Source organism: Eleutherodactylus coqui, chromosome 7, assembly GCF_035609145.1.
Source record: "Eleutherodactylus coqui strain aEleCoq1 chromosome 7, aEleCoq1.hap1, whole genome shotgun sequence".
Lineage (NCBI taxonomy): Eukaryota > Metazoa > Chordata > Amphibia > Anura > Eleutherodactylidae > Eleutherodactylus > Eleutherodactylus coqui.
The window spans coordinates 134,342,290-134,367,714 of NC_089843.1; the positions used below are offsets into that span (position 1 = coordinate 134,342,290).

Here is a 25,425-nt window from a genome sequence, read left to right on the forward strand (position 1 = left end):
ATAAGTGGTGATGTATTAAGTACCTGAATGTAAACGTCATATACAATGCACTTAGCAAAATCCAGAAAGGAATTTCTAGTAAAATGTTTACCCAATTGAGGGCTAGTAACTGTTGCCTGGAGGGCAAACAGAAAAAGAACAGAACTGTCAGACTGGATGCATATTCATATTACGGTATGTAATCACCACTGGCTACATTGTCTCCAGTTATCTAGTACACATGCCCTAGAAGAGAAAACTGCAATGAAATTAAATTAAATTAGATTAAAGAAAAACATACTCTTACGTAAAATCCATACAAAACCTGGGTCAAAATCCACACCAAATGGAGCAGACTCCACTAACGCTCAGCCATGGATTTCATCCTTTTAATTGAAGGAGTAAAATCCGGGATGGATCCTCACTAGAGATGAGCGAGCATACTCGCTAAGGGCAATTACTCGATCGAGCATTGCCCTTAGCGAGTACCTGCCCGCTCGGAGGAAAAGGTTCAGCTGCCGGCGGCGGGCAGGGAGCAGTGGGGGAGAGCGTGGAGGAACGGAGGGGAGATCTCTCTCTCCCTCTCCCGCTCCCCCTGCTCACTGCCACAACTCACCTCTCACCCGCGCCGGTAGCTGAACCTTACCTTTTCTTCCGAGCGGGCAGGTACTCACTAAGGACAATGCTCGCTCGAGTAATTGTCCTTAGCGAGTATGCTCACTCATCTCTAATCCTCACCAAAATCCACACCAGTTGGTTCGGATTTTGATGTAGATTCTTGTATGGGTTCACTGCAGATATTTCCACTATGAAAAACCCACAGCAAATCCGCGACATGTAAATGCACCCAAAAAGGGGTTTTCTATAGTTAAATATTACATTTCTTTTAGATCACACAAAATGTAACAATTTTTTACTTTGAATTATTTTAATTAAAATACTCCTCTGTCTAGAGACTGGTATTACATAGTCGCTGTGGTGCCTTCTGGTGGTCTTTTGCTTTCTACTGTACACTCATCTAATGCTTACAGTGCCGTTGGATACACAAACTTGGTAGCTCAGTTCTACCACCCCAAACCTCTTGTCAGTGTTGTAACTATAAGGTTTATCATTTAAACTGTGCTCCTAAGCTTGGTGGCCCAAAGGCCCTCCTCACCATATGCTAACTCTCTGCTTAATGATCAGGCAGCACACTCCTGAACTGCTCTGCCTGATCATAGAGAAAACTGTGTAACAGTTGCACGGTCCTCTTTAACCCCCCCCCCCCCCCTGGGCTCAACTGTATGATCAGTGCAGAGTTGAAAGGGGAAGCTAAACTATCATGTTCAGCCTCCTGCTTCAGTTAGGAGCCTGGAGAGGTAACTAACAATTTGACCCCAAGTATTGACCCTTCCACTCCTCTAGACAACCAGAAATATTAAGATTATGCATTTGACTGCCATAGACCACCAGAAATCCGAATATTAACCTCTTCACTGCTCTAGACCATCATTGATTCTGACATTAAAGAGACTTTCCAGTCCTGGACAAACAAAAATAGCTGCACCACTTCTCTGACTACCTGATGCACACTTTGTATCAGTATGTATTGGTAGTCTAAAACATTATATACTGATCTGATTGGGCAGTATGGCTCACCTGGGCAGCATGTAATGTCTTAGTCTAATGATGCATACTAATACACAGCGTGCATCAGATAGTTGAAGAAGGGGTTTGGCCAACTTTGTTTGCCTAGGACCGAAGGGCCACTTCAACTTCCCTGGATCACCAGGAATTGCTATACTAACACCTTTACTGCCATAGGCATTAACACACAGGACTGCTATAGACCACTAGGATACGGACATCAACCCCTTCTAGACTATAGTGATAGGTAGACCTGTATATCTGGCAGCTTTATAACTAATATGTTTTAAAGGGGTTGTCCAGTTGTAAACTACTGATAGCCTATCCTTAGGATGGGTCATCAGTTGCAGATCAGTAGAGGTCTGCCACGCGGAACCCCAGCTGAAGCACCGTTCGTCAGACGCTGCACTCATGCACTGAGCTGTTTTCTTTAGGAAGCAGAAAGCCTTGTTTCCACTGCTGTAGCCAAGCTTGGTAGTACACTTAAAGTTCCTATTCACTTCAATAGGAACTTTGCGTGTAATACCAAGCCTCACCACTACAGTAATAACAGAGCTGTTTGCTTCCTACAGAAATCAGCTCAGTGCATGAGCATAGCGGTCCGGTGAACAGCTAATTGGCAGGAATCCTGGGTGGCAGACTTTTGCTGATCTACTAATTGATGGCTTATCCTAAGGACAGCCCATCACTAGTTTACAACTGGACAACCCTTTTAAAGTGCTGTACATTAATATTTATGTAATGCGGTTCTATATAGCCAGGCTCAGGGGGAACAGTGCCCATGTCACTAACTGCTACAGTCACTAGGCACTAGGGTTTAGAGGAAAAGTTGCCAATGATGCCACTAATAGCTATGGGTGAGCCACAACTAGCAACCATGAAGAGAAGTTGCATGGGGAGAAGGCTCAAACCAAATTTGTGCAGTAGGGCCCATGAACTTTTAGCTATGCTCCTGCAGTAATTCCTGCTATTCTTTTTTGCTGGCCTGCACAACAAGTTCACTTGAAGCGGCCTCTTTTCAGTAGCACTGGACACAGTAAATGGACATTCTAAATAGGAATCAAAAGAACACCAGGGGGCGCCATAACAAGTATGTAATGACAATATTGAGGCAGGGGCATTACTTTCCTAAATGATTCTATACACGACACATTATTCTTTGCCTGAGGTTGATGAAGAGCATTACTTCCCACACTAAAATCCTAAATTCTGACTAGCACTTGTCTCCAACACATAACTGCACGATAATCGTGAATTTCAAAAGACCAGAACCAGAAATTTAAACTGAGAGAAGCAATTAGCAGACTCCTCTGAGACCAGGGATAATAGAATATTTTATAGAAGCTTTGTATATTAACCTGTCTTCCTTAAGACTCTGCTCTGTATCGGTGCCAAACTTGGCATATTTGCCATTTCTCCCGTCTAGGAACATTTGGCACACTGCGGTAGCCGCCATATTGATTGTCAATCATTTTTCCTGAAAAGAAATACAACGAAGAAATAGCTGAATCATTTGTTCCATTGATTTTAGGCAGATGTGCTCTTAAAACTAAAATCATTTAAATGTCGGATACTAGAATTTGTCAAAAGTCATAACCGGTGTAGGTCCGTAATGCACCGGATACGTAGGACCAGAACCCAAAAATATTGACCTGTTTTACGTGTCCTGACAATGGATCAGACTCGATGCCGATCATTATCCAAGCACTCTAACAGGGTTCAGGCCAATCCACTTAGTAGGGATGTTCTTAAACCCTCCATTATTAACATGACTGAGCTGCCGCTTCTTCAATGTCAGCCCCTTATTTGCTTGGCTGTGAAACATGTTGTTCTGCCTTTGTATTGTTAAGTCTGTGTGCTGAAACGGAAGAGCTGCTGACCCCTCCTTATCCCCCTCTTTCCTCTTGTGATCTATCTATCCCCCTCCCAGCACAATGACACTATCATAGAGCCCTCTGCTATGAGCACTCTCTTCCTCCCCTCCCCTTCCTTCCTCACCGCAGATAGCAGCAGGCAGGGTGCTGCGGTGGCTATTTTACTGTAGATGGCATCATTATTAGCGGGTGCTGTGCTGGATTTAGCTTGGAGACATCATGCAATAAACAGCAGGCCCATATCCACATAGTTAAACAAAGCGTTAGCTGGTTATTCTCTTCCTCTATGTTACATGTTATAGTATAGTCATTATAAAAAATCCTTAACCCTTTAAGAAAGGTGCAGAGACTTATTAAATTGGAGCAAATATATTTTTTTGAATGGGCATTTTGAAAATCCTAATTCTACACATAATTGAAAATTCAGGTAAGACAATAAAATCCTTAAAGCCTTTTGAAAGGTACAGAAACTCGTTAATTTGGAACAAATGATATTTTTATTCACTTCCCTCTTAATAACTGTACACAAAATCTGAACACTCGGATATGGCTATTCACAGTATTTAACTTGCCGATTTTAATGTCTCCGAGTCATGTGCATGGAGCTTGCACAGTATAGTGCAGCTCCCGAGTCATATGACCTCTGCGTGCTGCCGTAAAGGCTCTCTTGGGCACCATATACACTCAATGGCTAGTTTATTAAAGACACCTGTCATTTCACATTTGGAGCATCCCGGTATGAAAATTTAGACAAATGCCCCAGGGTGCAGCATAAAATCAAGTGGGCAAGTTTTTCATGGACCAGTTTCAGTATGAATCCACATTAGAATGCAAAAATCGAGTGATCTGTTGACTTCGAATGAGGCATGGTCATCGACGATAGACTAGCTTGGTCTAGTATTTCAAAAACTTCCAACTTTGTGGGGCTTTCTTGTGCAATGGTGTCGTGAACCAAGAATGGTGTGATCAAAGAGAAACATCCAGTGACAAGGGATCCTGTGGTTGTAAACTACTTATAAGAGGAGGATATCCTCAAGAAGTGTTCTGATGAACAGGCAGTGCACAATCAAGTACGTTGGAGAATCACAGAATGCTGGTTCTCCAAATAAGGCAACCTTTACACAGGCCAACGGTCAGCCAAAAAGTGGCTCGAAGGAGTGATTTTGACTGATAGTTTTCCTGTGTAAACACAGGACCTGACAGGGTGCTGAGCAAGAAATCACTCCTTAGTCGCTTTGTTTAAGCTCACTGAAGTGAAGCGACTAGTGAGCGACTACCTGCTCAGTGTAAACAGGCAGTCTTTCATCTTTAAGCGACTGCCTGTTCACAGCGAATGGAGGCGGGTGGCCAGAAGAGATCTCCGGAATGCTCTGCCTTCATTCACCGAACAACAATCACTTCTGTCTGAAAGTACAGGAGCAATAGTCATCCTGTCCAAAAGTACCCTAAAGTGACCAAATGCACAACTCACCATTCCTTAGCACGGATAGGCTATAACAGCAGATGACCAGTTCAAGTGTCACTACTGTTTGGGAGAAATAAAAAGACAAGACTCCACTGGGTAAAAGGGCACAAAAAAAGGATCAGTGAATAGGGGAAAAACATCACCTAGTCAGATGAATCCAGATTTGTGTCACACCACGATAATGGGAAGTACAGAATTTGACACTAGTGCCATGAATCGATGAACACTTTTGTAAGGTGTCAACAGTTCAGGCTGGTGGAGATGGAGTAATGGCATGGGAATGTTTTCTTGGCACACCTTGGGTCCCTTGATACCTGTGGATGGATGGCACAATGAGTTGGTGTAATTCTGAAGGCCAGCAGTTCAGCACACTACTAGATGGGTGTCGCTAATAAAATGACCATTCGGTGTATGTGGAGGTATTCTTCCTTTGAAGCGCTATTTCCATCAAAGAATATCTCTGGCATGACATCTAATGTAGCATTCCACAATTTTCTTTCTGTGGGGTTTAAATGGAATCTGACAGAAACCAGCTCTGTACACTTACTTAAATGGACACAAACGTTTCATACAATTTATGCTCATTTACCAGCTATTGTATGCCTGTATAATCAATTCTGTAATATACTTGCATTAAAAAATGTTGTTTTACCACTCAAAATCCAGTTTGAAGTGCCTGCCACTCGCTTCCAGCATTTTTGCAATCCACTACCTGTCATTAGGCATTTGGCTTATCTAGTATCAGGGACACTGCTAGATACTACATGCAACAGAGGGGTGGCCATTCAGATGCTGCCTTGCAGCTGATTGGAGCAGGGCTATGCAAGGCAGCATGGGAAGTGTGGGAGAGGAAGTCCCAGCCTGTACAGTACTGGCAAAATGGCTGCTTAGGACACGGCCTCCACTTGTAAGTTGATTCCAAATAGTGAGGCAGCAGAGAAATAGGAAACTCTACATGGAAAACTGAATTGATAGAACTCAAACTCGGTGCAAACAGAAAAAAAAGCAGCAGCCAGTGAAGACCTGGACTGTTTTTGAATTTTTTTTGAAAAATCAGTTAAAGAATCACAGGCTTAGAGGGTTTTTACAGAGAAATACTATTGATGACCTATCCTCGGTCATTGTAATTGTAGGCACTGCTCTCATTAAAATCAATGGGAGCTGAATCTGCAGTTACAAGCAGTGCACAGGGGTTGGAGTAGCTGCTTTCACTCCATTCCCCTGTGTCTTCAGGCGCCAACAGCGGGCACCCAATCAGTTGATTGGCCAGGGTCCTGCTGTCAGCGTACCCCAGCTGATCAACTATTGATGACTTATCCTGAGGGTAGGTCATCAAAAGGATTTTCCTGGAAAACCCCTTTAATTACTGTAAGCATGGTAAAGGTACTGTACATTACAATTGGAGTCCTGTACAAAAAGAAGCTGTAATATGGCCACGTGCATTAGGTTTAAGGGGTATTCATGTAATAACAAGTTATCCTTATCCTGTAAATAGGGAACAACTGGTGGAGATCTGAACACTGAGACCCCCACCGATCACCGTTATGGGAGCGCAGGTTGAGTATGTGCTCTTCTGCTGCACTCATTTCAGTGGGCCTACCAGAAATAGCCAAGCGTTTGAACTCGGCAGTCACCAGCAGTCCTATTGAAATGATTGTAGTGGCAGTATCCATTATCAACCGCTGCTCCATTCATTTGGGGGTACACAGGACCCTCATTCTGGTGACTGGTAGGGGTTCAGCAATCTGACCCCACCAAGTACTTATCCCATATCCTGTGGAAAGAGTATAATTTGATATTACTAGGATACTCCTTTAAATGTCCAGGAAGCTAAGATATTAGGAGTTGTTGGGTGTGGACTTGCTCTGTGCAGCTAGTGGTCACCTATGCAAGGTTAAGAAGTCAAGAATATCAGCGATAGAAAACAATCATCTGTACAGTATGAGGTCAATGACAAACAGCTCCGTGTATCTCAGTTTCACACCTGAAATTGCAGATTTCAGGTGCTATTCACTAGCCAGGCCATGCATGCCCAACACTTGAAAGCTAAAGCAACATATTGTGATTTCCAGATAATACCGAAATATGTTATGTGTCATTTATCCAATTATTGGTGCATGGATCATTAGAAGAAAAACCTCCTAGAAGTAATAGGCAGCAAACGGCTCCCCTCCTGCATTCAGTCTATAAACGGAGAGATATTATCCCGTTCAGCCCAGAGCCGTTACATTCTACCAGACGCTGACTTTATCTGATTATTCCCCTCCACACACACAAAATGTTGCTGAAAGATGCGATCAATCTCTATAAACGTTCACAGTGTATTTACCGCACTGGAGAATAATGTCATTTGGTCCCTCAGGATGACATTAGTTTGTGGCAATCAGCTTTTGGTGGATTCAATGATTATCGCAGAAAAGAGACATGGCTCGTATACCCGTGTCTGTGTGCCTGCTGGTGTACGCTCGCCCATTTGTCTGCATGTCTGTTTTATTGTATGTTGCAGTACAACACATTGGGGTGACGTACTGAAACATTCGTTTTTTTCACATTGGGTTTCTCATTTTGTTCTACAATGTACCTTTTACGTTGAATGCAGATGGCAGTGAACATTTACATGTCTGCTTCCTGATCTCTTCAGTTCTCTATTTTTGTAATTAAAATTTTCAAAAACCAATTTTCGAGGAAACCAGTTTTCCATATTTGTAGGTCGGGCACAGCAGTGACATCCTGTAGCCAGTGATTGGCTGCCGCAGTCACATGCCCTGGACAGCAGCCACCCGGAAGAACAGAGTGGTTGTGAAAGTCCTGAGAAATATTATAATGTAGAATAAATTGTAGCAGCAATTAAATATGCATGTTACTGGCTGAAGCTATCATGTGATAAGCCAATAGGGTTCACAGAAACCATTTAGGATGGACTTTATTTTATGAATGGACTGTTCAAAGGCCAGTGTGATGGCATGCAAGTCCGGGGGGATATTGTTAAAACAGTCCTGTTTAGAAAGCAAGTGATCCAGATAGCAGCCTTTATCAAACTAAGTTCAAGAAAAACTGCTAATAACAATCAGATTATAGCACATATTCTTAAAGGCGCCCATACTTGTGAGGTTAAAGTCATCTAAAATGGCAGATTTTTGTCAGTTTGGGTGATGATTGTTTGAAAAAAACTCAGTGAATGATCATTTGCAATGGCCGACTGCGGACTATAGCCTGTCAAAATGTGATTCATCATGCTGGAAGATGTTGCCCTTGGATGGCAAAAAATAGAAGTGTATGGCATGGTCAACCAGATAAAGCTTATCACACGGCATTTTGCGCAGGCCCATTATCTCTCTTTTCATTTAATTTTTTTAATGTTCTTCGTCGGCCAGTTTAGTCTGGCAGGTTGCTGTTGGATCATCATTTATACAATCCCACAAAGTTTCTTGTGTCCGGCCCGTTTAAGAGGTTGCCAGTCTGATTGGTAACCATACTATATATGCAGCCGCTCCAATCTATTGTTGCATCGGTTATAATAACTCCATCCCAATGCATCTGGCAATTGCTACAATTCCCTAATAAAATCCTTGAGGTAGCTCCAAAGAGGCCTTACTTTATTATCCTCCTCATTCTGTGCGCACAATATATACTATCCTATCAAAAGTAATTGGACACCTGAGCAAGATTCAAAAGTAGCATTCATTTACATATGTTAATACTTAGTGGGGGCTCCTTTGGTCCTTATGACATTGGATAGTCTCCATGGCATTCTTTCTACTAACATCTGATACATTTCAACTGGCATTTCCCTCCATTCATCCTACAAGCATCTCATGAGTTCCTTCAAAGAAGATGCATCGACCCGTCTATAATGCAAGGAGTGTGATCATTGGAGAGTCGAGCAAGGGAAGAACGTTCTACGAAGTGACCAATCATGCTACTCCATCTTCAAATTAGATGGATGTACCTGGGTGTGGAGGATGCCTAGGGAATGCCTTTTGCCTGAGTGTGTTGTGCAAAAAGTTACGTATGGTGGAGGTTCCATTGTGGTGTGGATGTTTTACATGGCATGGTCTTGGTCCATCGGTTGTAGTAGCAAGAACCATGAACACGGAGATGTACCTTGACATTCTAGACAATCTTACTGCTGACAATGGGGTAACACTTTGGGAAAGGCCAGCAACACTTCCAACAAGACATTTTCACAAATTGTCAGAAATCCAACACTGTTTTACATTGGTTGAGGACATGGAAGTCCCACCATTGGACTAGCCTGAGTCCTGACCTGAACCCTACTGAACATCTTTGGGACAGCTAGAACATCAGTCCAGGAAATATGAACAGTGTCTTTGAGAGAACTCATCAGAAGTTTGCAGGATGACTGGAGAGAAATACAAGCTGAAGAAGAAAGTATGTCACAGAGAGTATCCCTTGTCATTCAGGCCAAAGAAGGCCATACTGGGTATTAACATATGTAAATAAATACTACTTTTTATTCTTGCTCGGGTGTCCAATTACTTTTGGTAGGACAGTGTACTGTTGACAATAGTTTACCAGTTTTAAGAGGGAGATGATAATACAGATATTAAGATGCAGGGGTGTAGTTAAGGGGGTGCAATAACTCCCATATCCCATGTGGATCTTGCGCATGATGCTTTTCGCATTAGGAATGGTTTCAGGATTTCTTGGTCAGGGTGCTCCTTGTACGGACATTGGTCAGTAACATCAGTGATGCCGTATTCCACATGTGCCTGATAGATTAGTATGATATATGACCGTTACATATCCGTCCCAGGCTGCAGGCTTCATTTACTCGCCATAAATAACGACTGCAAGTGCCAGACAAAAGCCTAACATATAACGCATGTTAAGTTTTAAACAAGCTTTTATTTCTTCCCTCGGCAGGGAATTCCAGGCCAGTGTGTGTCTGTGTGTGTGTGTGTGATGTCCATCACACCATCTGTTCAGTATTATGCTCTCAGTTGCCAGGCTACCTGCTCTATGCTGTCACACTTGACTGCTTAGTTGTACGTTAGCAGCATTATCCCAGACGTACTGTGGGGGCTGGAGGGGTGGGGAGAACTGGAGTCACGATTAAGCCATCTGCAAGTATGGGGGAGGGAATGAAAAAAGGTGGTGATTTTGAGGCATGGTGGGGGGCACAGAGAGAGCAGCAATCACCAGTGACACTCAGGATTAGACTGATAACACCATCTGCTGGTATAAAGTACGAAGCTCAGGCCTTGCGATGTATTACTGTCAGAGGCCGGGGCCAGGCTAATAAAGGAATTGTAGAACATGCTTCCTATTAGGTCTTAATACGTGTCTTTATTCAGAGAATGCCCTAATAATGAGTGTACTGTAGATTATTCCCTCAATGACACCTCTTATATATATGCCTGCAAGGAGTTCCTTCCGTTGCCTTGTATATCATGTATAAATATGTGGAAGCGTTACATCCATAGAGGCCAGGCGCTTGGACAAAGAGGAACCAGCTCGTCGCACAAGGACTGGACCCGTAGGCTCTTACAGACCCTTACTCCTAGCTTTGCTTGTAAACCCTGTTGAATTAATTGGAGAAAATACCATTTAGATGGGAAATGGATATTCTAACGTGTATTTTGTTTTGTATTTTGTATTTTTCGTCAAAGGCAATAATGGTATTTCGTAACAGTCCTGTACAAGTAGATACAAGGATGCTAAAGTTCTGATTGAAGAAGTAAACCTGAGCATGCCGAGATATCAGAGTTTCTTATCTATGCAGCCATATAAAAATATATTTTTTTGACAAGCAAGATGGTTGTTTCTTCAGGTGATACGTTACTTTTATGGTGCCCAGGAGGGATGACTTCTTTCTAGATGACTGAAATGCTGCTCATCTTCAGTCTGTTTATAGAGAGATTTTTTCACGGTATGAGATAAATAGATAGATAGATATGTGATAGATAGATAGATATAGATATTAGATAGATAGATATGTGATAGATAGATAGATAGATAAAGATGATAGATAGATAGATAGATAGATAGCTATGAGATAGATAAATAGATAGTAGATAGATAGATAGATAGATAGATAGATAGATAGATAGATAGATAGATGGATATTAGATAGATAGATAGATATAGACAGATATGGGATAGATAGATAGATATAGACAGATATGTGATAGATAGATATGAGATAGATATAGACAGATATGTGATAGATAGATAGATAGATAGATAGATAGATAGATAGATATGAGATAGATATAGACAGATATGTGATAGATAGATAGATATGAGATAGATATAGACAGATATGTGATAGATAGATAGATATGAGATAGATATAGACAGATATGTGATAGATAGATAGATATGAGATAGATATAGACAGATATGTGATAGATAGATAGATATGAGATAGATATTAGATAAATAGATAGATATTAGATAGAGAGATAGATAGATATGAAATAGATAGATAAAGATATTAGATAGATATGAAATAGATAGAAAGATATTGATAGATAGATGGATAGATAGATATGAGATAGATAAATAGATATGAGATACAGACATAGATAGATAGAAGATGCATTCATACATACCTACATATATGAGCTACATACATACATAGATTAGATAGATATGAGATACATACATATAGATATGAGAAACATAGATATTATAGATAGTTAGGTAGAGAAATATAGAGATATTAGACATGATAGCTATTAGAGATAGAGATTTTAGATATATATTAGATTGAGATTTGAAAGATATTTAGAAATAGATATAAAATAGATACATATATTAGAAATAGATAATAGATGGGATTAGAGATTTTACATAGATAGATGGTTACATGGAGGCACAATATGTTAGTTCATGCCGGAGAATGAGAAGAGCATGATATACTATGGACTTCTGTAGTCCCTACTCCATGTTTGTTCCTATCTTTCTTTGTCTTATTACCCACTTGCTTTGGCAATTGTAATGTGTTTTGGTCCTGCCAAAAGCTCCTTTGAATTTGATATTAAAGCAAAAGAAAGAGAGATAGACAAAGATATTAGGGACAATAAAGAAGAGTAAGTAGGCAGCAGCACAACCTAGATACCATAAATGGGAAAGCCCAGCGTTGTGCACCATCCAGAAATGGGTCCAGACTTAAAACCCTCCAAACTCCAATAGGTATAGAATGTAGATTAGCGCTAAGGAACTCAATGTATCATCGATGATGGAAAATCATATCCTTTATTTCTCCAGAGATAAAATCATGCTGCAGCGTTTTGACCTGCTGTAGGTCTTTGTCAAGCATCTTAATTGCTGATCTTCATTCTATACCTAAAGATATTAGGTCCGTCTCATATGAGTGTATGTGTAAAACGCTACATGTATAACACAGCGTTTTGCCGCTATGTGCGCTGGCGGTGAGCAGTCATATCACTGCGTAGGGCAGCGATTTTCCACTGTGCATGACAGCGTTGTCTGACCTTTTAAAAATTTAATTGCCCGCCCTGTCACTTAGCAACGTTGCGTATAAATATTGCGCATACGCAATTTAGAGAACAATAAGGCTCTATCATGCGTAATATGCAATAAAACACGCTGCGTTCTTTTTTACGTATTTATTAGCTTTATTTACGCTTTTTAGCTTTATTTTGTAAAATGTGTCTTTAATAATAAAAAGGGGCGCGCAGTACGTGTGACGTTTATTACCTTTGTTTTTGTAGTCCTACACAATGCCTGACCGAATGGAAATGCTCAGATTTCGTATTGAAGGATACCATACTGATGTAGCACACAGCAGATGCCACGGACTGTTTGTAGAAGCTGAAGTCATTGGGTTCATATTGACTTAATGTAGCATAAATCCCATCTAAATGGCTGCACTGCTCTAGTGTGAGTGCTAGATAGCAGAGGGAGTGACACCCGCCTGTATCCCTAGCAGCCCGTAATATATCCATCACCAGCTCCAAGGATCGCTCAGTGCCTGGAGGACACATGCAGCCCTCCAAGTCTGATCAAGCACAGGGAATGTAGATTGCCCTGGTTAGACGCTATTAAGCCTCACTGGGAGGAGCACTTCATTACCGCTTCAGAGGGGGGGCGTTTAGCATGTGGTTATGAGCGCTGAATTGGATGGGAGGGGTGCCACATCACCTTTTTATTAGATGTCCTAGGACTGATCATATTTTAGACGTGTAAACTGGGAGACCAGCTAGATGAGCTAGTTGCTGCTAGATTAAAAATCATAATATAGTGTAGATGTTGTGCCCTTGGGAAATTAAAGATAAGCAGTCTTTAAATGACAGGCTGTCTCCTCGGCTGATAAAAATGTATTAATACGGCCGAGACAAAGGTCTCTTTAATTCACCATTTCACATTACAATCCTTTGTTATACTGGAACTAATTTCAAGTTGGTTGTCGAGCAAATTAACAGCAACTGAAGTTTTAATGCAAGAAAATCACAGCTATTATACTACACATAATAGGCTTTCCTTGAATAATCCTGACTCGATCTGCCAAAGTTCAATGAAGATGTTTTAGCAAAAACCTCCTTGTAGTAAATACTATTGTAGAATATGATATTTCTCATAGAACATTTGTCCAAACCACAAGAGGAAACTATATGGAATATTGTACAACGTTCTGTCAGATTGCTAGACAATACTAAAATAAACACTTACCCGCGTGCCATTATGAGAGATAAAGAAAGCTTGGAATGAGGATGATGCCTGCATTTGCTGAGTGCGCTCTTATTAAAGAATGCTTCTCCCAAAAATGAGGGGACTACCTTTGTGACCACTGAATGATCTCTGCATTAGGGACAGCTGGCATGTCACCTCTTGTGAACAGTAACGAGGTACCGTGTGATGGCCATGTCACGATCTGCCCTCAGATAATGTGCTGACCTTTCCTCTGTGCAACAGTAGACCACATTTGGCAGTAATGGGTAAATGTAACAACTTGAGTGACTTTGACTGCGGGCATATGGTTGGTGCCCAAAGGTGTTCAGCCAGTGTGTCTGAAACAGTTGCGCTTGTTAGTTGCTCCAGAACTACGCTATCAAGAACGTACTAAGGCTGGGTGAACAATAGAAAAACATCTGACAGAGTATCACACAGTGGCAGGCCACGTGTGGTTAATCTTAGAGGTGAGTGTTGGGTGGCACTTCTGGTGTCTTAGCAATGATGTGCCACAGTGGACCAACTGACCCAGCAGTGCAACACTAGGGATGCTAGACAAATTTGCACAATGACCATGTGGCATAACTTGAATAGACTCAATAGCCAAAGACTGACAAAGGTGCCCCTGATGACCGACGTCATTTGCAGTCATATGCACTTGTACCCATTCCTAAACCAAACAGCCTGCAGTCATCTGTACCTGTACCCATACCCAAACCATACAGCCTTCAGTCATCAGTACCTGTACCCCTGCCTAAATGATACAGCCTGCAGTCATCTGTACCTGTACTGATACCTACAACATGCAGCCTGCAGCCATCTGCACCTGTACCCATACCTAAACTATACAGCCTGCAGTCATTTGTACCTGTACTTATACCTAAACCATACAGCCTGCAGTCATCAGCTGTCAGTGATCTGAACCTGTACCTGTACCTGCACTACACAACCTGCAGTTACCTGCACCTGCTCCCATACCTAAACCATACAGCCTGCAGTTATCTGCACCTGCTCTCATACATAAACCATACAGCCTGCAGTCATCTGCCCCTTTACCTACACCATAAAGCGTACAGTCATCTGCACCTGTACCCATACCTAAATCATACAGCCTGCAGTCATCTGTACCCATACCTAAATCATACAGCCTGCAGTCATCTGCACCTGTACCCATACCTACACCATACAACCTGCGGTCACCTGCATCTGTTCCCATGCCTACACCTACACCATACAGCCTGAAGTCATCTGTACCTGTACCCATACTTAAACCATGCAGCCTGCAGTCATCTGCACCTGTACCTGCACAATACAGCCTGCAGTCATCGGCCCCTGTACCCCTACCTAAAATATACAGCCTGCTGTGCTGTCATCTGCACCTGTACTCATACCTACAGCATACAGCCTGCAGTCCTCTGCATCTGTACCCATGCCTACACCAACAGCATACATCCTGAAGTCATCTGCACCTGTACTCATACCTAAACCATACAGCCTGCAATCATCTGCACCTGTACCCATACCTACACCATACAGCCTGCAGTCATCTGCACCTGTACCTACACCATGAAAGCTACTGGGACCTGTTAACTGACCATCTGCACCCATATCTTCAGGAAGTCTTCCCCGACTACAGTGCCGTCTGTAAATAAGACAGCACTCCGTGTCATTGACCTCGGATCACTGAGGAGTGGTTGGAGGAATACTACAACCAATTCTCCACACTGCCTTGGCCCACAAACTCACCGCACTGCAACCCCATTGAATATGTGTTGAATATTTCCAGAAAGTGGCTGCTCCCACTTATCCACAAATTGTACACCAACTGATAAAGTTGCTGCAGCAGGCATGGGTCGAGTTGAGTATGAAGGATGTTAGCCACCTTGTGTAATCTGATGTCTGAAAGCCATGATTGCCCAAAAAGTTGGACTAACCTGTAATTGAGTAGGTGTTCCTAATGCAGCGATTGTTCAATGTAGATCCCACTGGGGTTGTCACCTAGAATGTAGTTTCCTGAATGACAAACCTGTCTGATTATGCAGCAATACAGGAAATGGGGATGCATCTCTGTGTGACTGCGAAAAGTTATTGTTCAGGAGGCTAGAAATGATGACTGACAACCCAAGTGGCAGAAATAATTGCATCTACGCCGGCTGCCATGAATAGAATTTTTAAGACTTGACAAAAATTGACCATTGGAGAACACATTTTACAGGTGACTAATATGTTTTAGTTTATAGGGCATAGTTCCTATAAGATCTTTAAAGGATTTGTTTGAAAACATTTATTTTTTGTTTTTATACACAGTTCTTGGTGCCTTGGAGCAAGTGTTAGGCCGCCTGCACACGGGCAGATCGGATCCCGCTGCGAGAATTCTCACAGCGGGACCCGACCCGAGCCCCTGCAGGGACCTGTGCGGCGCTCACCTCTCCCGCGGCTCCGGCTCTGTGATGTGCAGGCTGCCGGCCAGCCGGTGCATGCGCAGAGCGGAGCCGGCGGCCTGGGAGTGACATTTCTGTGCTGGGCTCTGCGAGACCCGCACAGAAATAGAGCATGCCGCGATTTGTTTTCCGCGTGCATTTTCACGCAGACAGATCGCGTCCGTCTTCATAGGATTGTGTATTGTAATGCAATCCTATGCAGGCAGGCACGGGCGGAAATTCTGAGGAAAATCCCGCCCCCTAGAGCATATGGTCATCATAGAAGAGGGTCCCCCTTTAAAGAGAGGAGCCAAATTAGAGCGCTAACAAACAATGACTCTCAGTGTGATGGACTCGAGTCATCCATACATTATATGGTTGGCTATTCATTTGATGGGTAATATGTCATAATAGTACATTCACTGCTGTAACTATAGGGGATGCAGTTGCACCCGGCCCAGGAGCCTTAGGGGGCCCATAAGGCCTCTCTTCTCCAAATAGGGAGCCAAGTACTATGAATAAACCATTATAGTTGGGGGCCTGTTACAGGTTTTGCATTGGGGCCCAGAAGCTTTAAGTTACGCCTCTTAGTACATTATAGCTAAGAAGCTGGACCTGAGGCTTCGATCTTCATGAGACACCCCCTCTAAGTGTTAATGGATTATATGTACCAGATAAATGGCACAGATACTGTATATTGTAAAATATACCTTAAATATATAACGTATCCGACCGTTTTCACTCCTCGGTAACTAAATGGCCACAATTAGCCACTTTTCACATAATAAACCAAGACCTGCCATATAAACTTCCATTGTCTGTCAATTAAATTATTAATTCTAGAAGACCTTGCAAGCCAAACTCCAGAATCTCTCCATTGTGCGGCGAGAGCTGTGGAAGATGCACATAATCTGTACTACGGGTTATTATGAAAAGTGCTGAGAAAAGTGCGCGTTCTCTCCAAAGAGGCGGCTAACAATAGGCGCAGATTTGATTTTCTGTCTGTTTGAGACAGCAGAATTCTTCAAGTTTATTAAGACAAAAATCACTCCAACCAGCTCCTCCAATTAGCCTGGCGTAAAATATGCCACTTTTAGTGGATGTGAGCCATTGTGTATTCCAGGAAGGGTTCTTTTTGGGGGGGGGGGAGTTGAAACCCGCCAGCTACAAGCCCTTGTTTAGCATACAGGATTTCCTTCTTTAACAAGCAGTTGGTCCGTTTAATATTGATATATACAGCACAATGTTGGTAATCACAGATATTCCTTGTTTTACACAGGAACAGAATACAGTTGGCATGTCAAGACCTGCGGGACCCATGCAACAGTCTGTGCCAGGAGCAAGTGGCAACCCAGGGGCTCCGGGCTTCATGCCTAGCCAGCCTCAAGCTGCAATGATGAAACAGATGCTTATAGAGCAACGGGCTCAGCTACATGCTATGGAGCAACAAAAGCAGCAGTTTCTCAGGGAGCAGAGACAGCAGCAACAGCAGATACTGGCTGAGCAGGTGAAGTAACATTTACTTATCTCTGTGGCTCATCTACGGAACTATCTTCATGCGTCCTCATTGGATTAATGAAGCCATTTCCTCTGATTTGCATGAAGCTTTCCACCATTGCTTGGAATGGCACCATGGAATGCAATGTGCTTTATTGTTCTCATAAATTGGCAGCTTCCACTCCACAAGGAAAATATGTAAAAAAAAAAGAAAGATCTAATACTTTTTATACTGATAGAAAACAAAATGTTTGTATCTGACAAGCTGTGAAAAATCTGAAAAACAGACAACTTTTGAGTTTGATGAAATCATTCATCGGGTCTTCTATGAAACAACAGTGCCCTCTAGCAGCCTTGTTTAATGCAATGCATGTCTGCAAGTACAAAGTATGGATCTAAAGTCATCACTGTGTGCTTCTTTGTGTTATGGGGTCTCTTCATATGCAGATCTGTGCCGGACTGCCAGTTCCATTTTTAGGGCCTTTGTGTAAACTTTTGTGGGGGAACAGGACCCAAGCAGGAAAAAGCATATATGCAGTTTTTTGAAGGCCTGAATATTTTGACAACCTCTAAAAGTACTTACATTAGGGGTTATTAACTTGTGTTTCCCAGTTTAGGGTTGATTACAGGTTCACACTGAATATGCTGGGGGTCTAGCTGCCTTACAAGTTAATGGTAGACATTACTAAGACGGGCTGGAGGTTTAGAATAATATCCCTCCTGGTGCTGTAAGGTGGCTTGGGGTTGATTTTTATCTGTGTGAGTTAATGCAGATATTGCTGGTGGACTATTTTAGGGCTTTTTTACACGGGCTGAATGATGAACGAGAATTTGTTCGCTCCTTGTCTGTCGTTCAGTTTCAGCTTGTGAATGATGGATCAGTTTGTGTAAACAGGCAGTTGTTCACTGTTGAACAACTGCCTGTTTATTGGGAATAGAGGCGGGTGAGCTGGAACAACTCCCGACCCGCACCACCTCCATTCACTGAGCGATGCTCGGTCTTGTGTAAGAGCACAGGAACCATTATCGCTTGGACGACTGTTGGGTATCTGCAGCTGACAGATTGTCCAGTGTAAAAGGTACCATAGTGGATTGGTTAATGCTAGCAGCTTTGGTGGTCTAAGGTAGTAAAGGTTTTGTTACAGCATCCCTGGTGGTCTACGGTGGTGAAGCCATTAATTCATACCTAATGGCTAGTGAGTTACTCACTTTTCCAAAATGGTCTTGTTGTTTGATGAAGCGGAATGTGGTTAATCATTTTCATATCATGTCTACCTATCAGAAATCAGCTCAGGACAAAGGATAGAGAGTAATGTATGTCCTCACATATACCTCTATGATCAGGCAGAATACTTCATGAGTGATCTGCCTGATCTGGGATGGCTGGGTCTGCTCCGCCTCCCATTATGGGTGGCTCTGGATCTGTAACAGAGTGGAAAATGCTAGAATGCAACCAAACCTGTGATGCTAAAGTGCAGTTAAATTCCGCGATTCACATAGGTTAAAATCCACTGAAAGCATCATTTGCATGGAGTTAGTACGTTCTTCCTTTCGATATTTCCTCTTAGTTTTCTGCATCCTTCTACTCTCCAAAAACATTCTGCAAGGCTAAATAATTTGGTATTCACCCCAGTGACTGTGTATGTAGATGAGCTGTGTATGCATGTTGTCATTGTCATGATAGTCATTGTCCCTCTCTACTCTGGGGGGGTATCACACAGAATAGCACTGACTTTACAGGGATCTTCATGCCGTTATGTACATAGCTTTATTTTCTTTTACCATGATTCTCTTATCTCCACAGCAGTTACAGCAACCGCACATGAACAGACAACATCTCCAGCAACAGAGGAATCCTTATGCAGTCCAGCAAGTCAATCCTTTTCAAGGTGAGGGCATATATCAAACAGTTTCATTCATTGAAGTTGGCTTGCAACACCTTAAATAAAAGAGTGCACATCAAGTAGATGTCCCGTATTAGAAAAACATGGCTGCTTTTCCAAAGACTGTGCCACACCTGTCCACAGGTTGTGTGAACTATTGAAGCTCAGCTGCACTGAAGTGTGTATGGCTGAGCTTCAATATCACACACAACCTGTCGGCAGACGAGGCACGACGTATGCTAGAAAGCAGCCAGATTTTTCTGATCCCTTGCAACCTCTTTCGTGTTGACCAAAATGCTCAGTTGTGAAGTGTGCATGCCTCTTGCTACTAAGAATATTTCTTTATTGACCAAAACACAGATAATTGTCACCAACAAACCTCCAAAATACCTTTTGGCTGAGCAATCATGTTGAAGCTGGCTAACACAGATAAATGATCTGCTACAACTGACAATAATATCTATGGGTCCATTGGGTCTCAGGTACAACTAAATGTTAGCACATCACTTTTGCAAGGAGACAGTGGGTCATTTATTATGGAGCAGACTACAGCAAATTTATCCAGATAGTACATGCTGCAAAATACTTGCAGTATACTAGACATTTCCTTAACCCATTAAGGACCAGGCACAGTAAGTATACAGCGCCTGGTCCAGGGCTTAAAGCGCTGTGTACTAAAAATTGAAAGCAGAAGTGTAACTTCCACTATGGGAGCACAGGGGTCATGTGACTGCTGGGATTCCCTGCTATAGCAGAGCTGCAGGGTCATACTAGACCCTGGCCAGCTCTGCCAGTGACTAATATCACCAAAAGGGATGTTTTCCCCTGTAACTGGGGCTCCTATGGATGCCCCAGCTACAGTGGGAAAGTGTCAAATAAAAAGAGCAAAAAACATGTAAATGTTCCCCAGAGGTCTTCCATGAGAGGTTAAACCACCTCATGATGTCATACATCTATGCTACACTAATATACTTCTGGAATAAATCAGGAGTTGTTTTACCACACTGCACCTTTTTTAAAATGTGTTGTGCATGTTGCAGAACAAGATTTAGAAAGTTTTTTAAGTGTGGCTCAGTGTTTTCTAACAGTTGTTGCACTACTTTTCTGACCCCTTGTCATTTAATGTGCAAACACTGCAACTGCAATACATTTTTGCAGAAGAGAATATTCTGGATACTAACCTGTTATCCAAACAAAAATGTTTGTTCCTATAGTATAAATGTAGCTAATTTGGACTACACTGATTTGATGGGTAGGGAACATCAGATGTGATCCAAGCAGGGAGCTGATACCAATGTGCCTGCACACTACCATGGAATATGTTGGCCCTATTTAAATACCAGGAAATAATTATCAATTTTTTTTAAAGGATTATCTGCTTTAGACTATTCTAGTTTGTTTTGCCCCCGAACAAATGAATTATGATGTCCTGCTGGTCACAGTTGTTCAGCATAATCTACAGAGATTCTGGAGCAACTGTACAATTTCCCTACAGTACCGCTACATGAGAAATGGGGCATTACAAAGTGCCCTTTAAAATCAATAGACTGTCCACATAACACACTGATATGTCCGGTCTCCAGAGACTCAGCAACAATCTTTGTAGCTGCTGTTCCATGTATATGGCAGATAAGTGTTCAGATAAGATACCCAGTGGGTTTCCTGAGTTAGACGACCCGTTTGAAGTGGCTCTGCCATCTGCCCTGAGTTCTGTGTTTTAGTAAATGCTTGTATTCCTCATAATGTAATAATTCTGGAGCATCTTTTTATAGAACTTTCTATAGTGCAGTTACTCTGTTGTTCTTCCTAGAAATTTATGAATAAATTGACAATTGGATGTTACCAGTTGGGGGAGTATATCCACACAGTCTGACCAAATTGTCCAATCTGTGCTTTTTGAGTAGGGATACACCCCTTTGACCATGGGAATGGTAACCTCCAATTGTCAATTTAGCCTAGAGCAATAACAGAGAGACGACATAATGCTGAGTTTTAATAAAAGTTGCTCCAGAATATGTGACTAGGAATACAAGTATTCACTAAAACAGACAAGTCATGAGAGCGGGGAGGATGTAGCCTCTGGAGATGGACTGTGACCATGTTGCACTGAAAACATAACTAAGATACACATGAGCAGAGTGTTAAGGTAGCAGAAATGCAGTTCTTAGCTCTTGCTCATGACCTGAAGGTTGCAGATTCAATCCCTGCATAGCCAGCTCAAGGTTGACTCAGCCTTCCATCCTTCCGAGGTCGGTAAAATGAGTACCCAGCTTGGTGTGGGGAGGGGGGTAGTGGTTATAAATAAATTACTTGAAAGCGCTACGGAATAGGTTGTCGCTCTACAAATAACAAGATTTATTTTTTATTTATATAAAAAATATACTAATATATATTTAGAATATACTGTTTAACTTATAGAAATATTTACAGAGGAGAATACAGATTTAAAGCCCTTCTATACGGAACGATTATCATTCAAAAAAATCGTACAAATGAGTAAAAATAAACGTTAATCGGTCAGTGTAAATGAACCATAAATACATGCATAAAAATCAGCGTTGGCTTGGTCACTAATCATTCGGTTTAAATACCAACCGTTCCGTTCTTCTCATTCACTTATACGGTGAATGAGAACGACCGAACGATTTCTCGTTTGAACCCGCCAACGATGTATCTGCCTGTATAATAAACAGGCGGCCAAACGAACTCTGGCATAGTTGGCTCGTTCAAACGACAAACCGGCAGGTCTAAAGGGACCCTTAGTCGGAGGCAAGTCTTGTGCTCTACAGGTCAACTATATATCTTGGCTAGTGAAGATAAAGTGCGCACTAAACTCTATTGTTCTTCCACAGACAAAATGGCTTAGCAAATAATAAAACAAAAGCTTGCAGTATTGATGAAGGCTTGTTATCTGCACAATGGCTTGAGAGATATGGCATTACAGGAGCAATGACACCTGTGTCTGCTCCCCGTGTAACTTATCCTGACTGCATGTCACACACATTCTGCAATCTGGAAATAGTAAAGCCAAGATTGATGCTCCTGACCTCTTAGCTGCCGGTGGGATTACTGCATAGATCAGGCCTTTCCAGGCGCTGGATAATAATAATTCATCATGTCATGATAAAGCCTGCTGCTCTGCCTATATCTTTATGCCACACAGAGACGCCAAGACAGAGGCTTCAATCACTCCGCTCTTCTGGCTGACATTTCTTCCTTCCACTCATTCCTCTATTAATGTAGTGCTGTGGAATACTGCAACTATGTTACAGCTGGGGAAATGCTAAAAAGGGACAATTGGGTTTAATTGGCAATGCACTTCGGTTCTAGTCACACTTCTGCGGTAATTTCTGTCAGGTTTTTGGCACTGTTTGACATAAGGAGTAAGGACCTGTGTTAATGACTTCTATTAAACATATGCAACAGGAAAAGATACATTTAGTGGAGGCTGTGATGGTAGTAATGGCATCCTGTAAAAAAAAGTGTTCGTTATACTCCATGGGTGATGGACGCCACTGATAGGCATCTGTTTAACACATTTGTCGCCCATAGACTATAATGAAATCCGTTTAACAGGTACATCATGAAAAGCTATTGCATGGCTCATGATGTATCCATTAAATGCCTGTGACAGCTTTTATTCAGTGGCATCCAGCACTAGAGATGAGCGAACGTACTCGTTTAGGGCGATTTCGCAATCGAGCACCGCTTTTTTCGAGTAACTGACTACTCGGGCGAAAAGATTCGGGGGGCGCCGGGGGTGAGCGGGGGGTTGCAGAGGGGAGTAGGGGGGAGAGAGAGAGAGCTCCCCCCTGTTCCCCACTGCTACCCACCGCTCCACCACGCCACCCCCCGGCGCCCCCCGAATCTTTTCGCCCGAGTAGTCAGTTACTCGAAAAAAGCGGTGCTCGATTGCGAAATCGCCCTAAACGAGTACGTTCGCTCATCTCTATCCAGCACCCTTAGACTATTATGCTATCTGTTTAATGGATGCATATTTTTTACAGTAGGCATGTATTATAGTAACATAGTATGTTAGGCTGAAAAAAGAGTTCAGCCTATTAGCCCCCAATGTTGATCCATCTGCATGGAATAGCCCAGTCTGCACTATTCCATCCAGGAAAACACTCTATCCTTGACAGATACCAGCTGAATGGAGGCCAAAAGCTTCCATCTGGTGAACGGGAGCTATAGATCCATTTGACTGTCTGGTGTCCTGCATCATAGGCAAAGCTTGAATCTCCTGTGTGCAATGAAAAATCTATAACCGAGCCCACACCTACCATGTGTTATCTTGTGTGGCAAAGGCACCAAGGCATAGGAGGTACTGCTCCCTCTTATACATTCTATAGGTATACTTTTATGCTGTGCTGCTCTATCCAGTAACAAATGAACATCTTACAGACCCATTCTAAGTGTATTTTTAGAAATAAAGCAAAAAAGATTTTAATGAATCCCTCATATTTGTCATAGACTATTTTAAAACAGAAGGCATGATGCAAGTGTTAAGAGGAACTTAGTGGGCACATTTATAAAAACTTTTACCCTATTTGTGGCATAAAAAAGTTGCATATTTTTGCACAAAAAGGTATTTGCACAAAAATTTGTGTCTATTTAGCTTTCTGCACTGACCCTGCCATTTTTTCAAAAAGTGGACGGGGTTTGTCTGGAAGGGGCGTAGCTTACACCACAAACTGGCAAAAAATATACCAAAGATCTATGCCAGGTTGGACCTCATGTACATTTCTGAGAGGTCTGAAGATTGGCTTAGCCATCTTGGATAGGCAAAAGTGAGACCTGGAACGAAGCGATGGCAGAAGAGAACAATGGCAGAGAATATACCCCTTCCCCCTCTCTTCCTGGGACTAGATTTTGTCCAAAAACCAAAGGGTCTATTTAAAAAATGTATAGGTTCCTTTAAAGATGAACAAAATAGCCTGAAAACAGTGTGAGTGTTTTCCTAGCAGATATTACCTACTGCACAGCTGTGTATATTGTATGGCTGTGCTTTATCCTTTTTTGCAATTTTCAAATCAATTACTCCTTACCATTAGATATATCCTTGATCCACTGCTGCATCCATGCACAAGAACAATATCAGGGGGGGTACTCTTAGCTTCATTTATAGATAGGGGTCACCAGCAGGGAAGCCCCCACAATAATGTGAAGATACAGATCAGATAGCCTAGTAGTAGCATCACTGGAGTATTAGAGACGAGAGCTGCGGAGTGCTGGATATCTGTGCAGTGGATATAATATCCGGTTTGTTGACGGAGCTCATTATTCATTTCCATGTGTTTAGGTAAGTTTCCCATTATGTGAATGTGAATGAAACCCGAAGGATGTCCTTGGATGTGTAGCACATAATCCATGTTAGATATCTGGTAGTCTGTAGAACAGTCAACACATAATTACTCTAGCCTCCAGGCTGTGTACACTATAATATACAGTTATTATTCCAGATATGTACAGCATGGAACACTAATTTCACCATATTACATGATGCCCGTCACTGAGACTCACATGTGGCTTTCGACTTACTCTATTGATTGAGGTTAGACTTGTTTGGCTACACATTATAACCCCAGCGCGGCATGCAATTTTCACATTATATTGATCTCTACCTTTATTCCTCCACATACAACACCTTGAACTTAGGGTAATTGCCAAATTGTTATTCAAGATCCACTGTATTCATCCCAATAGTACTATCGATAGAGCATTGATTAGTAGCTGAACAATGGTATTTCAATAGTCCTGAATGCGCAGAACAATAGTTAATTCACTAAAGCGCCCGGCTGAATTGAGATGTTGTATTGATTAGTCAAACCCCTTAGTTACATTTGTGGAGATTTCAAAATTACATACACATGCACAATAAATGTATTCCATAAATGAGGACACAATCTCATCACTGGAATAAAGATGCGATGAAGTAAGTTTAATAGGACAACGGAATAACCAACCTAATGTGGGAAGGCTCAGGTGTAAGAATACATTATCGACTCAACGCATGACTG

The 25,425-nt window shown here is 42.1% G+C and overlaps 1 protein-coding gene across 2 annotated transcripts in view; it reads left to right on the forward strand.

Annotated features, from left to right (window-relative positions):
- Positions 1-25,425, forward strand: part of MAML3 (mastermind like transcriptional coactivator 3) — a 322,946-nt gene that overhangs the window by 289,573 nt on the left and 7,948 nt on the right. The window contains exons 3-4 of one of the 2 annotated variants that reach the window (XM_066573728.1): positions 17,305-17,532; positions 19,327-19,411. In XM_066573728.1, the coding sequence (XP_066429825.1) occupies positions 17,305-17,532; positions 19,327-19,411 (313 nt within the window). The remainder of the gene's footprint in view (positions 1-17,304; positions 17,533-19,326; positions 19,412-25,425) is intronic. The other variant, XM_066573729.1, reaches the window with a different exon arrangement.